General features: G+C 37.1%; 1 protein-coding gene across 4 annotated transcripts in view; it reads left to right on the top strand.

The window, feature by feature from the left end:
* The window catches only part of FAM172A (family with sequence similarity 172 member A), a 396,509-nt gene that overhangs the window by 263,159 nt on the left and 118,199 nt on the right, over positions 1-15,151 (top strand). For 3 of the 4 annotated variants that reach the window (XM_033110791.1, XM_033110793.1, XM_033110790.1), the window contains one exon: positions 2,608-2,692. In XM_033110791.1, coding sequence (XP_032966682.1) covers positions 2,608-2,692 — 85 coding nt within the window. Of the gene's footprint in view, positions 1-2,607; positions 2,693-6,385; positions 8,159-15,151 lie in introns of those variants that run through there. The other variant, XM_033110792.1, reaches the window with a different exon arrangement.

Here is a 15,151-nt window from a genome sequence, read left to right as displayed (position 1 = left end):
ACCAGTGTTCGTCTCAACTGAAGAACTAAGGGGGGGGAGAGGGCAAATTGGGACATTGAGAAGAGGGATAGAAAAAGCATTAGAAGAACAGTGAAAGAGATTTGGTTACTAAACTATAGAAATACATCTCAGAATAGGGAGTTACATTGGTACAATGGAATTTCAGATCACTTGAATTAATGTAGAATGACTGTATGTCTTTCTCATATTTCTTTCTTTATATATATTTCCCAGTATATTTACATTATTTTATTTCATTATACTCTATGAAATGGAGTTTAGAGTATACGCTAAACATATTTTTAGTTTGTTTTGCCTTTTTTTCTCTATATTTTTCCCTGTAGCGTAAAAATGTCACATATGCATGCACGGACATGTATACACTCATCAAACTTATGGTTATCAAACCTTTACAATCCTACACAGGTGCTTTGTCATTCCAGAGAACTGTTGGACATACTCACTTTAACTATAGGGTGTTTATTTTCTGTCCTATATATATAACAGATCAAAGCCTAAACATCTGCCTAGATAATAACTAAAATTTCAGAATCATAAAATATTAACTAATGTTTTACTTTAAATGTTTAAGTTAAAGGTGACCTGGATAAAATCCATTCTGTTCAGCTTTTTAAAGTCAATGATAACAAGTTAGAAAATGATTAATCACCTGCACGTTGTAATGTACCATCACTTTTATTAATACTAGAAATATCCTATAAGATATAGTTTTACACATGTGAACTGTAGGTGAACAGTATTAAGACTGACATATCACCTGGGTAATAGCTGACTTTCATCAGATTTGGAGGTACTACTAGGATAATAATTAAAATATATACCTAATCGCTGCCTGTCTGTCGGTAGTGCTAATTGCTGTCATTGAAAAGACTGAGTTGTTTAAGAAAGAGAGGGAAAAAAAGTCATTCTTCATTGGAGCTATCTCTCTGTATCATTGGGAGCCTATTTTTAGTACCTATAGAAGTCATCCTTTTTTAATTTATTAGGGGTTGTGATAAATGATAAAACAAATCATCCATTTACGTATCTTGACACTGCTTTGGAGAATACTTATTTCTTACAAGCAAGTGTCACATTGTATATAAAAGCTGGCTAATTGTGTGCTAATCTTCTGCATTATCTAGAACTCTCTGATGTGGTATTCTATCAATAGTAATATTAATTTTACTTATTTCAAATGTATGAAATATCTTCTGAAACCTTATTTCTTTTACAATTTCTGCTCTCTTACATTGTATAATTTTGCATTCAGCTGCTAATTAAGATTAGGAGTTCAAGTTAAGAATACGTATCCACTTTAAACCGTCAAGCTTTTGTAATACATGAAAATACTAATATTTTATCCATTTTAAATGTATAAAGAGAGAAAGCATTTAAGAACATTACTAGATGTTGTGTTTGTTTTCATGGTTTTTTTCCACACAGTTCAATAGTTTCATTGATCTACTGTTTCTTACAAAAATCTGCCATGCTTTGTGAACTTCACTTTCTAATCTCATACAGCAACCCTTCCTTTATGTTATTCCTGCTCTCCCTGGTCCCAGAACAGTAGGGTTGCCTTGACAAATCTATTCAAAAGCCATTCCTCGGCCTTTATTGGTGGGGACTGGGCCCTTTGAAATTCTCTCCTCACTGCAACACAGCTGACATCTTCTTCCAGACAGAATGAATTAAGGAAATACAATAAGACACTTGATCTACCAGTCAAGGATCTTTCCACAGTGAGGACGGATTCCATGGTGCACAACCAGGGCAGCAAGCATCCAAAAATACACAATACATGGTTGTTTACCAGAATAGCAATCAGCGATTTTTCCAAAATGATTGATAGGATGATTTCTTTTAAAATAAAATCTGTCTGGAAATTCAGTGTGTGTGTGTGTGTGTGTGTGTGTGTGAAATTTTTTAAAAACCATGTATGAGGTTAATTACATGTTTAAGCCAGATTTCAAATACAGACTTAAAATATATAGAAGAGGTATAGATTATCTGTATTTCATTTGTCTGTGTTGTAAATCATCATTAGCCTTGAAGTTGATCTTTAATATTGAAGCCTTTGTTTCCTCAGACACACAACAACAATTCACCAGACTATGTTTCTTCTGAACTATTTAATACAGCCTTCATTGAACCAGGTTGAAGTAAAAATTAAAAGATGGTATAGTTATATGGGCCATATTTCGAGGAGTAAGTGCAAAATTTATGTCTGCTAGTATTACAAAGAATATATTTTTAAAATGTAGCTGATTTTTCACATGTTCAAAATAATATTCATTTCCATTTAAAAGTTAAAAATGGACATCCTTTACAATTTCCTCTAATTATAATCCTAGCCTTGTCTTAGAAATATATTGCATCATGGTAGGCAGAAGGTCACATGTCTTCTCAATATCAGCATAGATGATTTGCTAAATTGTTGAAGATAAAGTGACTTTTTACATAAAAAAAAATTTTACGGTGTATGGAAAATAAATTGACTGTACTTCCAGTGGTTGATTTTATAGGATAAACTATTCTCTGCAGCATAAAAAGTTGGGCTTGGCTTAAGTTATGTTTCAACAGAAAATTGTCTCTATTACATTGCAGAACTGTTGTAATTGGGTCTCAAGCTCAGAACCATTAGACACATCAGTGGAATCCATGCTGCCTGACTGTCCCCGAGTCTCAGCAGGTATGTGTTTGATGAGAGATATATGGAGGATTTTTTAAGGTGAAAAAATAATGCTAATGAAATGTGGAATTCTGTTTAGCAAATTGAACTTGTTGTTCCACCTTGAATGTTTGAATGAATTATTGGTAACATATGACATGGGTCTGATCTGAGTAGCGATTAGCCATCTCCTCTGAATGTAATATGGAGAAGTTTTACCATTCAGAGGAGCTAGCTAATCACTCTGCACTTAGAGCTGCAGACATGTTTATGCATTTGAAGGAAATAATTTGGACAACAAGTAAATACCAGGTACAGAACTAGTATGATAACTAAATTTCACCGTCATTAATACCTAAACCAGAAATTTGTTAAGTAACTGAAAATGCTTACCAACAAACTCCGTATAGCTAGTAGGTGAAACAATTTGAGAGTAATATAGACAGTTGCTGTTGAAGCTTAAGGAGACAAGATGCACATAAATAAAAAGTTGACTCAGACAAGAACTGGATAATCATACAGATCTCGGAGTATTTGTCTTTGATTGAGTACCAACTCAGTGATACAACAGGCAGTCAAGTCTGGGAGTTCAGAAAAGAGAGATTGCTGTGGCCTAGAGGCCTAAGAAAAAATATTCATGCAGAATATTTTAGCTGGACTTTGTGCGTTAAGATTTGGAATGTAGAAAGAAGTGCAGAGTGGCATGCTAGGCAAAAGAAATAGCAATGTAAGGAGTAAGGGCTGGAACGGATCTGAAGATGTTCACAGGGAAGTAAGGTAAGACTGGCCTGCCTATGGAAAGGAAAGAGGTGAAGGCGCGAGCACCTCACCTGGGCCCCAGGCAGTGAAGGATGGCATTGATTTCCAGCCTACGGGTTTCGTACTTTTTCACTGATCTCCAGGTAAGAGGAAAGAGTGACATTTTCCATTGCTTTATGGTTTTGGCTTTCCCAATTCCCAACCAATTTTGATGGTAAACACAAATTGAACAATGATATCTGGGTATGGTGACAGAACAGAAACAGGCTTGCTTTGGCCATACATGCCAGAAAATGAGCAAAAGTTGTGAACATGAACTACTCCATGTAACATTCAGAGGAGATAGCTAATCATTCCATACTTAGAGTTGCAGACAGGATTATGCATTTGAAGGAAATAATTTGGAGAACAGTTTAAATACCAGGTGCAGAACTAGTATGATAACTAAAATTTACTATCATTAATACCTGGACTTGAACTGAGCTTCACTGTCATTATAGATAAACTTTTCAGGTCTGTCACAGGGTTCAATCAGAGACACAGACAATTAGAAGATATATAAATACACACATACATATATATGTGTGGGATGTGACATATATATGTATATATATTTATGTATGTATTATACAATTGATTTTATTAGCAGTAGTTGCGTTATACAAAGTCGCTGCAAATACTTAATTGGTGAATACTGAATCATTACTCCTAGAGGAAATACGGGGTTAGATTTCTGCAAGCCTCTGGTCACAACATTTTCATCAACTGATCAATATATAACCATGTTTCATGAATGTTTCTCTTTAAAGACACTTTATTTAGTATTTATTGTTGATTTACTAACAATGAACTTAACAGCCAACAGCACTGTAATTCATGCCTGAATGAAGCTTACCTAACACATGTATTTGCTCCATAAAGCACATCAGTCTTCTTGTGCTTAGGAACACTAGACATCACTTCAGCACTATACTTGGGGGCCATGTCAAACAGTGCAATCACCAGCAAAAAGCACAGAAATGTGAAAAACATGGCAAAAATAATCTGCGAAAGGACGCTCCTTTACAGTATGAGAAGTGAAACAACAAGGCAAAGCATGGCCTTCTTTCACCTTAGAAGTGTGCCTGTTGAGCAACTCAAATTTTTCATCCCTCTTTACAGGTGCATATCTGCAAATGACCACAAAACACCATGAGTATTGATTTGGGGGTTACAAGCACATTTTAGTAAGTAGGTGAATTCACAAATGCAAATTCCACAAATAGTGAAGAGTGACTATATATATAGTGAAGGATTTATTACAGGGATTTGACCAGAGCTGGTTAAGTAGTCTCTGTAAGAATGTCAACTTTGCACCCGATCCTGGAACTTGCGTCTACAGAGCAGACGATCGTTAAGGGAAAATGGATAAGTGGCAGAGAGCAAGAATGAGCTAGAACCCGTAGCATGACTTGGAGCCCCTAAGGATGGAATTAATAAACCATGTCAGTTCTGGGTCTTCTGTCTTTGGTGTTGTGGGTGTCCCATAGAAGCCCTTCTAAGCATGCACACACCTGGCCCAGAAGTGTCAGAGATACTGAAGGAGAATCCAGGGAAAGGTGGAGTAGACGCAGCCATAGCCACTGCTTCATGCCACCGTGTAAGCCAGCAGATAAACAAGAACCTGTGTGAGCTGAAAATGGCTGCTGTGTCACTTTAACCCTCCAAATTTTCCACAGAAATATCCTTTAGGTACCATTCTAACCATAAACATGCAGTTTCAAAAGAAATTCTGGGAAATGTAGTTCAACCTAGTCTAACTGACACATTACAGATCCTTCATAGTCCACCCCTTGTCAACCTGGCACTTGTTTACATTTCCTTCCTCCAGACTTAATCCCCAAATAAAGTCATGTTTTCACCTAACATTATATAACTATCCCATGTACAACCAAAACTACACTAACCCTTTCCCGAGAAGCGGATACAAAGCCCCTGTATTATCCTTGACTGATGTTCATTCTTCTGACCTTTGGTGACCTTTAATTTAAATACTAAGAGAGAAAGCAAATTGCTAGTGCCACATCTTACATGAAGTGATAAGGGAATAAGAGAGGAAAAGAAAATAAAATGATTTAGTCTGCATGTAGTCATATCAAAATAAGGAAGAAATCCTCATTAACTACTCCATTCCTCATTTTCTCAAGTTGTCGTGAAGTTGTTTGCTGGTATTTATAACTACCTTCATTCTACATTCCCTTTGCTCTCAGCAAGCACTTCAGCTGGTTATGGTACCTCGCGTGGTTGAATGACCCTGTACCTTCATTCCTGAAGGTTCTGGGCCATTATCGATCCTGCCTGAGTTTGATTGTTGATCTATTGACATTAATCACAGGGAGTACCGACAGGTGTCCTAGAGGATTTCCTGCATTGTAGACATGCTCCTTTTTACCCCTTTTGTGGAGGAGCGACTCAGTTTTCCCCTAGTAACCAGAATCAGTCACCCCAGCCAACATAGTAACTCTGTTTCTTGTTAAGTTAGTGGTATAAGAAGCCCAAAGTGGCAAGATGGCAGTCTCAGCTTCCGGTGGAATGGGATCATTGTTTCACCTGAAAGAGGATTCCTTCATGGAACTGAGACCATTAGACCAATAGGCTTTCTCATGGGGATGGGAAGCAACAGTTTTGCTAATAGGTCACCGAGGATAATAAGTCCCATCTCCACCCTTTCAATCCCAGATCTGGGAGAAATAGGACAGTATATTAAATGCTGGTTTAGAGCAAATAGCACCTCCTGGAGGACATTGTCTCAGCCTCACAAGTTGTTATCGGGCAACATCACTGAGTCCTCAGAAAGTTATTCCACTATTCTGTCAAGCCTGCTGCTTAACGATGGTGGGAAACATGGTAAGACCAGTGAATGCTGACAGACCTTAAGCTCTTTCTTGTCCTCTCACTTGTTCTTGCTAATGGAAGCCAGCTGCCATGTTGTGAGCTGCTCTGTGGAGAGTCCCCTGTGGCAAGGATTGGGTCTCTTAAGAGCCGCCAGTGAGGACCTGAGACCTGCCAACAGCCACATGAGTGAACTTGGAAGAGGATCCTGTCCCACTTGAGCCTTGAGATGACTGCAGCCCTTGACGGTGGCCTTGTGAGAGACCCTGATCCAATTACCCAGCCAAGGCATGCTCAGTTTCCTAACCCACAGCAACTGGGAGTGATAAATGTGTATTGTTTTAAGCTGCCAAGTTTTGCAGTGATTTGTTCCACAGCAGTAGGTAATGCAACAGATTTAAACTTCAGCTCTGGTGGTCGTTCAAGCCTAAGAGGAAACAACCTTAACTGTTTTTGAGACTAAAGCCTTATAAGACTCATCTTTGCTCTGATACCTTAGGGTTTAAGAGCAACTCTTTCTAAAAAGACACCAAAAAGCTCATTGAAGACAATTCATTCCTTTACTTGCTCCCCTGCTACCTCATTAGACTTTGCATACAATTTATCAGACAAGATACTAAAGTTTCTTATTTATCATGCTCATTTGACTTTACATTAAGTCATCTCATTATTCAGCTCTTCTCTGACCAAATTTTTCTTAGGACAGAACTTAATACTCTCTGTAACCTTCTATTCCCTGTGGGTTTTTACTGCAACAAATTTGGCTCAAATCAGGAAGAGATTTCATGTACACTCCCCAGCATATTTGTCAAATATTTATTGAGCACTTACTGTGTTGCAGGCTCTGTTCTAGAAGCTGGGGACTTAGTGAACAATAGCTTATCATTACTATCTCCTTTTATCCCAGAAAATTTAAAAAACAAAAAACAAAAAACTGTTTCCTGGCCCTCTACTAGTGGGTAGATCCTCCTTTTGAAGCTGGTGGCATCAGCGTTAGGTTGCATCAGATGAGAAAAGAGTTAGGGTCAGCATCCTTAGCATTTTCCAAACCTGCTTACAATACCTGAATGACTTTCAATCAAAATGAGTGCTTTCTCTCAAAGAGTCCTTAAAAAATGTTAACAAGGGGTGTGACATGATCGAAATGGGATTTTTAAAGAAGATTAATTTAGTCAATGGGTAAAAGAGAAGCAAGAAGCCCGAGACAGTATACTCAGCCAGCTGTGATGATAAAGCAAGTGTAAGAGGTTGATGGTGAGAAGAGGAGTGGTGGCAATGGGAACAGAGAGGATAGGAGAGCTAAACAAACATAACTCAGGAAGACTCTGCACTCCTTGGTGATAAATATTGGATGCAGGCTAAGGGAAAGGGAGGAGACAGCAATAGGCTCCAATGAAAGGTAACTGGGATAATGAAAAAGTCATTACCAAAGGTAGAGGGGAGCTGGAGGGGGAAGTCAGGAGAAAAGATGATGACATTTTTTTATGACCTACTTAATTGAAGTGATGGCAATTGAGGTAAAAGCAGAAAATTCAAACAGAAATAACCAAAGGTTGCTGCAGTACCTTGGAAACACTTAAAATCTCTGATCAGTAATCCTATTATCTATAATTTCAAATGTTAATATTATTTGAGGATTTCAACATGTGTACTGACCACAAGTTAGTAATGAACATCCAGACTATGCATTCAAGTTAGTGAAGTCTTTTTTTCCGGTTTTGAAAATGATAAGTATGTTTTTCTTGTTGCAGTATGTTTTTTATCTCTAGACTAGAAGTTGCTTGGTCATAGCAAAAACATTACCTATACAACTTCATGTTTAATACTGTATTTTTCCTTTATTACTAAATATGTTTTCCTTTTCCCAAAAATAGATCTATTGCTCATAATGGCTTCATTTTATGAATGTTATTTACCTATGAATATATATTTTAAAAACAAGTACAATAAAATGTTAAATTGTACTTAAAATATCACTGATAATTATTTTTTAGTACAGTCGTATTGTTTTTACTTTTGTTTTGAAAGCAAATGTAATTCTTGACAACTCCACACTTAAGAGTGGGTAAGGCTGCACCTTATATTTAAAATGAAGTCTGATTTTTTTAAGTTGTTATGTAGTGAATGGTGGATATTTGAGGGATCTTGAGTATGTGTCAAGTGCCTGGTTCCGCCATTTCTTTTTTTTTTTTTTTTTTATTGGGGAATATTGGGGAACAGTGTGTTTCTCCAGGGCCTGTCAGCTCCGAGTCGTTGTCCTTCAATCTAGTTGTGGAGGGCACGGCTCAGCTCCAAGTCCAGTCGCAGTTTTCAGTCTTTAGTTGCAGGGAGGCAAAGCCCACCCTCCCATGCCGGAATTGAACCGGCAACTTTGTTCTTGAGAGCTCGCACTCTAACCAACTGAGCCATCCAGCCACCCCTCTGACAGCTCAGCGGCAGCTCGTTGTCTTCAATCTAGTTGCGGAGGGCGCAGTTCACTGGCCCATGTGGGAATTGAACCGGCAACCTTGTTGTTCAAAGCTCACACTCTAACCAACTGAGCCACCCAACCGTGCCCCCCATTTCTTTTTATTAATAGTGTTTCCTACTAGTAAAGTCAGCCAGTTGAAAACACTGTTATTCAGAGAATTATATAATAGGTTAATAGGATCTATGTTTATTGTACAGGGCACATTCTGATTGTTTGTTATAAAGTGGGAACAGCAAATATCTGCCTCACTTATCTTGTAGAGATGTTATGCGGATAAGTTTTTTACTCTCTGGGGGGGATATTTTGAGTTCACCAGAAGGAAGGCATTTTAAAAAGTAATGTGGTACTGTATAATTCTCATTAATCATTTTAGAATTTAAAGCTATCATTTATTTTAAAACTATTATTGGTTATTTTGATCTTATAGGATTGAAAAGGCATTTCTAGAAATATCCTCTCTTCCATTTCCCTGTCTAATTCTATTTTTAAACCACAAAAAAACTTAGTTATTCATGTTTTCCTATGTTCTCGGTGACATTGACAAGGGTCACAAAATACTATCCAGAAACCAGAGTCACAGAAAGGTAGAAAATATAATGAAGAAATCAAAAGGAAAACTGTTGAAAGAAAAATGTTCAGTAGGACATAGAAATCTAGAAACAAAGTGGAGACATTAGGGTAGCAGAAAAGATGAAATTAGAAATGATCTTGTATAATGTGCTACTCCCCAAAAATAACGAAAAAGGTTTTGACTGTGTATGAGGAGGCATTCCCCCAGGGTGAAAGGAAAGCAAAATATAAATGTTTGAAAACAGACAAGGTTACAGAGCATTGATGTGTTCTGACTTCTTACAAGCCTGGGCACAGCTTGCTTTGGCTGGCACATGACTGACAGACTGCTCTTTGCCAGGCTGGTTCTAACCAGGCTAGGTTTGGGTAAGTGCTGCCGCTAAAGGCTCCTTACTTTCAGCCCCGTCCAGGTGTGCTCCTCACGTGCCTGCCTCTCTGCGTGTGTGCATTCAGCCTGCATGCATTCATTCAGTAAGTATTTACGGTGGACCCGAATTCGCTCCAGGGGCCGGGACATAGCAGTGAGATACAACAGATAAGGTCCCACAGGGAGCTTACATTCTAGTAGGGGAGACAGATAATAAACAAGATAAATAAGGAAAGTAGTATATAGTATGTTACATAGTGGTAATTGGCAGCAGAAATATAGAGCAGTAAGAGAGGACCTGAAGTATGTGGAAAGGAGGATTTGAATTTTTAGAGAGGTAGTCAGGGAAGGTCTCACTGAGAAGATGACATTTCTAGGACGTGCTCTGTAGTCCTGATCTCCTGCCACCTCCCACTGATAAAAACAACTGTATTTGCTATCTGACTGGAAAGATCTGACTTTAGATATGTCCTTTTCCTGGATGTCAGGGTATCCATCAGCCCTGGTATCTGTGCCCCTATTCCCGCCCAGCAGTCTTGTTCTGGGTCCTTGGAAACCTTACCAACTCCACAGACCCACTTTGTCAGTTCTCTAAGGTTTATAACCGTGCAGCATAGTTACAGCAAGTTATTAAGGCCATTGCTATCCCACTCTTCCTTAAGCAACACACACAGAAAAGTATAATATCTGTTTGACACTCTGGGGTTCACAGACAAGGTTGCTTATGTCCAGAGGTGAATGGACGGAGCTTCTCCTGACTGACCCGATGGTGAGGGGATCAGTGTTTTGACGTACCTGTGACCACTTTGAACTGGGCACACAGGTACAAAGCTCTGCCTCACAGCTTCGTTTTTTCACCTACCATTAAGGAAATAACCTGAATCCTAGTTATTCAGCGACAAGGTCTGCATGGCTGATGCCTGTCAACATATTTCCTCCCAGAACTTGTATCCATTTCATTTTTCCTCACCCTTGTCATGGCTTGAGACGGCTTTTCTCTGTTATTTCAGCTTACCTGGAACACTTGATGTAAATCTGGGCACCTCAAAATTAGAACAATAATAGCATAAATGTTAAAAAAGAAGAAAAAACAGAAAAAAGAATCATAGGAGTTAAGAATTAAACTTGAAAACTTAACCATATTTAGATGATCCTGTCTTGGTTCTGCATGTAGAAGAAGTGGGTCATTGACAGCATGTATGTAACTGCCAAACCATTTCCCCACAGAACAGAAAGTGGAAAATGAGCAACTTCTAGGTGAATTTGAATTGTAGAAAACCTGCTAATGCAATCCTAATTTTTCTTTGCCTAACTAGGCCAGATTGGCTGTTTACACTGACGGAACTTATTTGCTAAATATTCACTTCACTTTATTGCTGAAAATATGTCTTGAGGAAATGACACTAAGGAGTTATATCTCTTATTTGTTAGTGAATAACCACTTCCTTCTAAAGATAGCAATGAAAAATCAGCAGTAATTGCTTCTAGGATGTGGTGTCATTCAGAATGTGTAGACGAGTTGAGTTACTTAGTATGTTTTTAGACACAGCTCAGATTAATTAGGTAATTAAAAATCTGTACTTTGCCATGTAAACAGACCCTAAAATTCAAGGCGTAGTAACATATATGATACTGTACCATTTTTTGACTACATCAACTCCTCAAGAATTGTCGCATTCCTCTTTTCATTCAAAGGTATATATATTCTAATCCTTTAAGTGATGTTTGTAGTAACTAAATAGTACTTCTCAGGCAGTTTTGGTTCATTGCCTGTAGAATTGGCCTTGTAGCTGTTACCCATCGGTTGGTTTCCCTATTTATTGTTCCACGCTACCTTATAAATATTAGTTAATTTAAGGGGTAAGTATTCTAAAAGTTGACCACCAGAAATTCTTGTGTTTTCAGTGAGTCATTTATTATAATTATCTAGAATCAGGAACTCTGGGGAAATAACTGATTAAAGAATCATTTCAAATAACCTGTCTAAATATATATTTATGTAGATCACCAGTGTTTGCCCTGATTATATATACTTAATCAGGTCCAGTGTTATCCTGTGATTTTGAGTCAGTTTCCCAATAATCACAGTGAATATAAGTCGTCTCACTCCAGAAATCTCATTTTTATAAAAAATTTAAAAATAACCACCATGTTTTTTACAGCTTTCTGAACCAATTTGTGAAATTCCTTCGAAGAATTTGGCAGTAAAGGTGGCAATCTCCTTTTACTGAGCTAACTCTTCCCTTTAAAGATAAAAAATTGTAAGACTAATTATTTTTGGAATGCTTTTGGATAAATAACAATCATATGAATTTATGTTTATACTTGAAAATTATAAGTCATGAGTTGATTTGGAAGAGCTATTACTTTTACTGCTCCATAGTAGTATCTCATGGCTCTTAATGCTGTGTCCCTAATTGTTGGAAAAGTCAGTCCAGGACCACTGGTACCTAAGGCAGAAACTTTTATCCTTTTTATCATAACTATTGATCTCCCTTCCCATGGCTGTCTGTGCTTCATCTGTCCTCTATTTCTTCTTCCCTCTCTCAGCTCTGTCTGGATCACTGCTCTTGTTGGCTCTTTCTGTGCCTGTATCTTGCCGTCTGACTCTCTCATCTAATTAAGTAGCTATGTGTGACTCTTTCTTACAGCTTTTGTCTTCTGTGGCTTCAGCCTCCCCACTTGGAGACTACTTGTCCTGCAGCCTGTAGAATCACATCTCCTCCATCCCACAATCTCTGCCTGCTCCTTCCTGGCCTGTGTGGTTTGCCTGGGTCCACTGACCTTTACTTCTCTTTGACTGTGTGATATGTGTCTCCCTCAAGCCACAAGGTCTCTTCTCTTGCCCGTACATTCACTTGTCTGCTCCCATCTACACCCTGTCTGCCTGCTCTGTCTGGCTTGTGACAGGCATCAAGTCACCAGCGATATATCTGTCTTCTGGCAAAAATATTCCAAAACATACCTCTTCAGAAAAGTTACATTGCTTTCTAGAAGGGATTCAAAACATGTAAAATAAATAAAAAATGATTCACATCTATTGAAGTGAAAATTCAAAACGAACATTAGACACCATAGATAAGCCAAATATTTTCTATTTATAAAATCCCAAGATGTTCTAAGGTGATTATGAGCACTTTAAAAGCAGGGTTATATATTTTTTTTAATTTTTGTTTCATCTTATTTCTTAAAATATGGTCTTACTTTAAAGGAAAATTATTCTATTTAATGGTAATTTTTGAGAGAGAGTTTGATCAGTAACTTCCATTTTTAGTTATTTAAATTGATTTAACTGATATATGATGTCCAAATATTCTTTGAGAATTGGTACTAGTATTTCTGTACGTATTGTCTGTCAGTATCCATTTCAACCACACATATCTCACCCCAAGTATTCAATATGTTATATGAATAAATAAAGAAATAATATACCAGCTAGTTTACAGATATTTTGAATAATCTCAGGCACACTCCTTGACAAGATTCAGTTGTATTATGTAATTTTATAATTTCTAAAATATTGTAGAAGTTACTTCTTGAAAATTTGGGCAAAGAAACATAAACATCATTTTAAACTTCATGTAGCAATGATCTCTATAAATGAGACTTTTATAAGACATCCTAAATTAAAATTTTCTAATAACCTTCTAAAATCAGTATTGGCTTAGAGATTCTTTTATTTTTAGCTAAAGTTTAAGATGCTTTTTAAAAAGCAATATTAAGTATTTCAGATATTCACTTCTATTTTCTTTTAATAAATTGCCTTTAAAGAAATTTAGAGTCTTCTTTCCATCTTAAATTTATGTAGCAAAGTAGCCACAACTTCACTGCTTATTTCCCCAAGGGAACATGATTAAATTTAAAATAAGATGTTGTTAATTTAATACCACAAATACAAGTGATTAAATATATCAGTATGTTTGAAAGTTATTTGTAGAACTAGATGGTGTGCAGTGTGAATTTTATAGTGAAAAGAATAATCTTCCATAACCATTGTCACTTAGATTTTTGCAGCACTTCTCTTAGGAAGGAATAATGTCTCCGAATTATTTTGATTTGCTTGTCTTTGGAAACAATATCAAGCATATAAAATCAACAGGCTGCAAAACTTAATTTTAGAAAATCCAAATATAATTACTTTTACCAATTAATTAAATGAGTTTGTTTCTCCTAAAATTAGAGCCTAATTCCATGTCTTATCCCAAACTTGAGTTATCCTTAGTTCTCTTGAGGCAAGAAGCTAACTGTAAATATTTATTCCGTAAGTCCAAAGATTTATTGAACAATCAATATGTACTAGGCATTAGTCTAGAGTCTAAGGGTCTAAAGATTGCTAGACATGACTCTTGCCCCTCAAGGAGCTCGTGGACTCCTAGGAAAAGTTCTTCTGTTTATTGCAAAGGTTCTCTTTGTTCCTATTCAGAGGGTGATCGTTGAAATAGGTAGGGTGAGTAGGAAGCATACGGACTTGTAAACTCCTTCAGGACCCAAGAATAACTCTTAGTTCACTAATACCCTCCTTTATTAAATGGCACCCCACTGCTGTCTAAGATTTAGTGCATCTCTGACAGTATCCACCTTCCTTCCATACTATGAGGAGACCCTGACTTTTTACTCTAGATATATGTTCCACATGAATATGTTGCTTTTCATTTCAGTCTCTTTAATGGTACTAAGTCAGCATTTACGAAGAAGGCCTTTGGATTTGTCATGACTGTGGGAAATTTGTATTCTCCCAAATGTGTAGAGAATTAGTTCTATATGATGGCCAGATGAAGATCCACAATCACACTATCTATAAAATGCAGATAATACTAGAACCATCTCACTGGGCTCTGGCCAGAATTAAGTGAAATAATCCATATAGGACTGTTAAAACAGTACCTGGCATATAGTAGTTAGCACTCAATAAATACAAGTGGTCCTGGTCTTTCATGGTTCCAGTACACACAAATTTTAGTTACCATAGTTTACTTAAATAACACCAGTTCCCCAAAAACAAGGTTTAAATTCCAGTGACTGCAATAAATTAACTGTGAATAATGACATTAAGTACAAATCCCGGTGTAAAGAACATGCGCATTGTGATCAGTGGCGGTCATACCACTTTTTTTCAAAATCTGTCATGTCACTGACTTATCTCTGCATATCCGATACTCAGTTCACACACGGATAGCACTATCTTCCATTTTACAAAAATGGATGATCAGAGGGAGACTTGGCCAACAAGGATGAAAGTACAACAAAGAAAAGAAATGCTGGAAGTGAAATTGGCAAGTGTCTGTGACGAAAAAGATGCAGATGTCCCAGAGGAAGTGACATTAGCAAAAACAAAAAAAAAAACCAAAAAAACAAAAACACTTCACATCAGACGAACTCAGTTATTTCATGACATTGAAAGTGCGAAGGATAAAACGTTGAAAGCTGATTCAAACTTATGAGT

The sequence above is a fragment of the Rhinolophus ferrumequinum genome, chromosome 7 (assembly GCF_004115265.2).
Source record: "Rhinolophus ferrumequinum isolate MPI-CBG mRhiFer1 chromosome 7, mRhiFer1_v1.p, whole genome shotgun sequence".
NCBI classification, from domain to species: Eukaryota; Metazoa; Chordata; class Mammalia; order Chiroptera; family Rhinolophidae; genus Rhinolophus; species Rhinolophus ferrumequinum.
The sequence above is the reverse complement of the archived record's forward strand: the minus strand, read 5'-3'. Positions and strand labels throughout refer to the sequence as shown.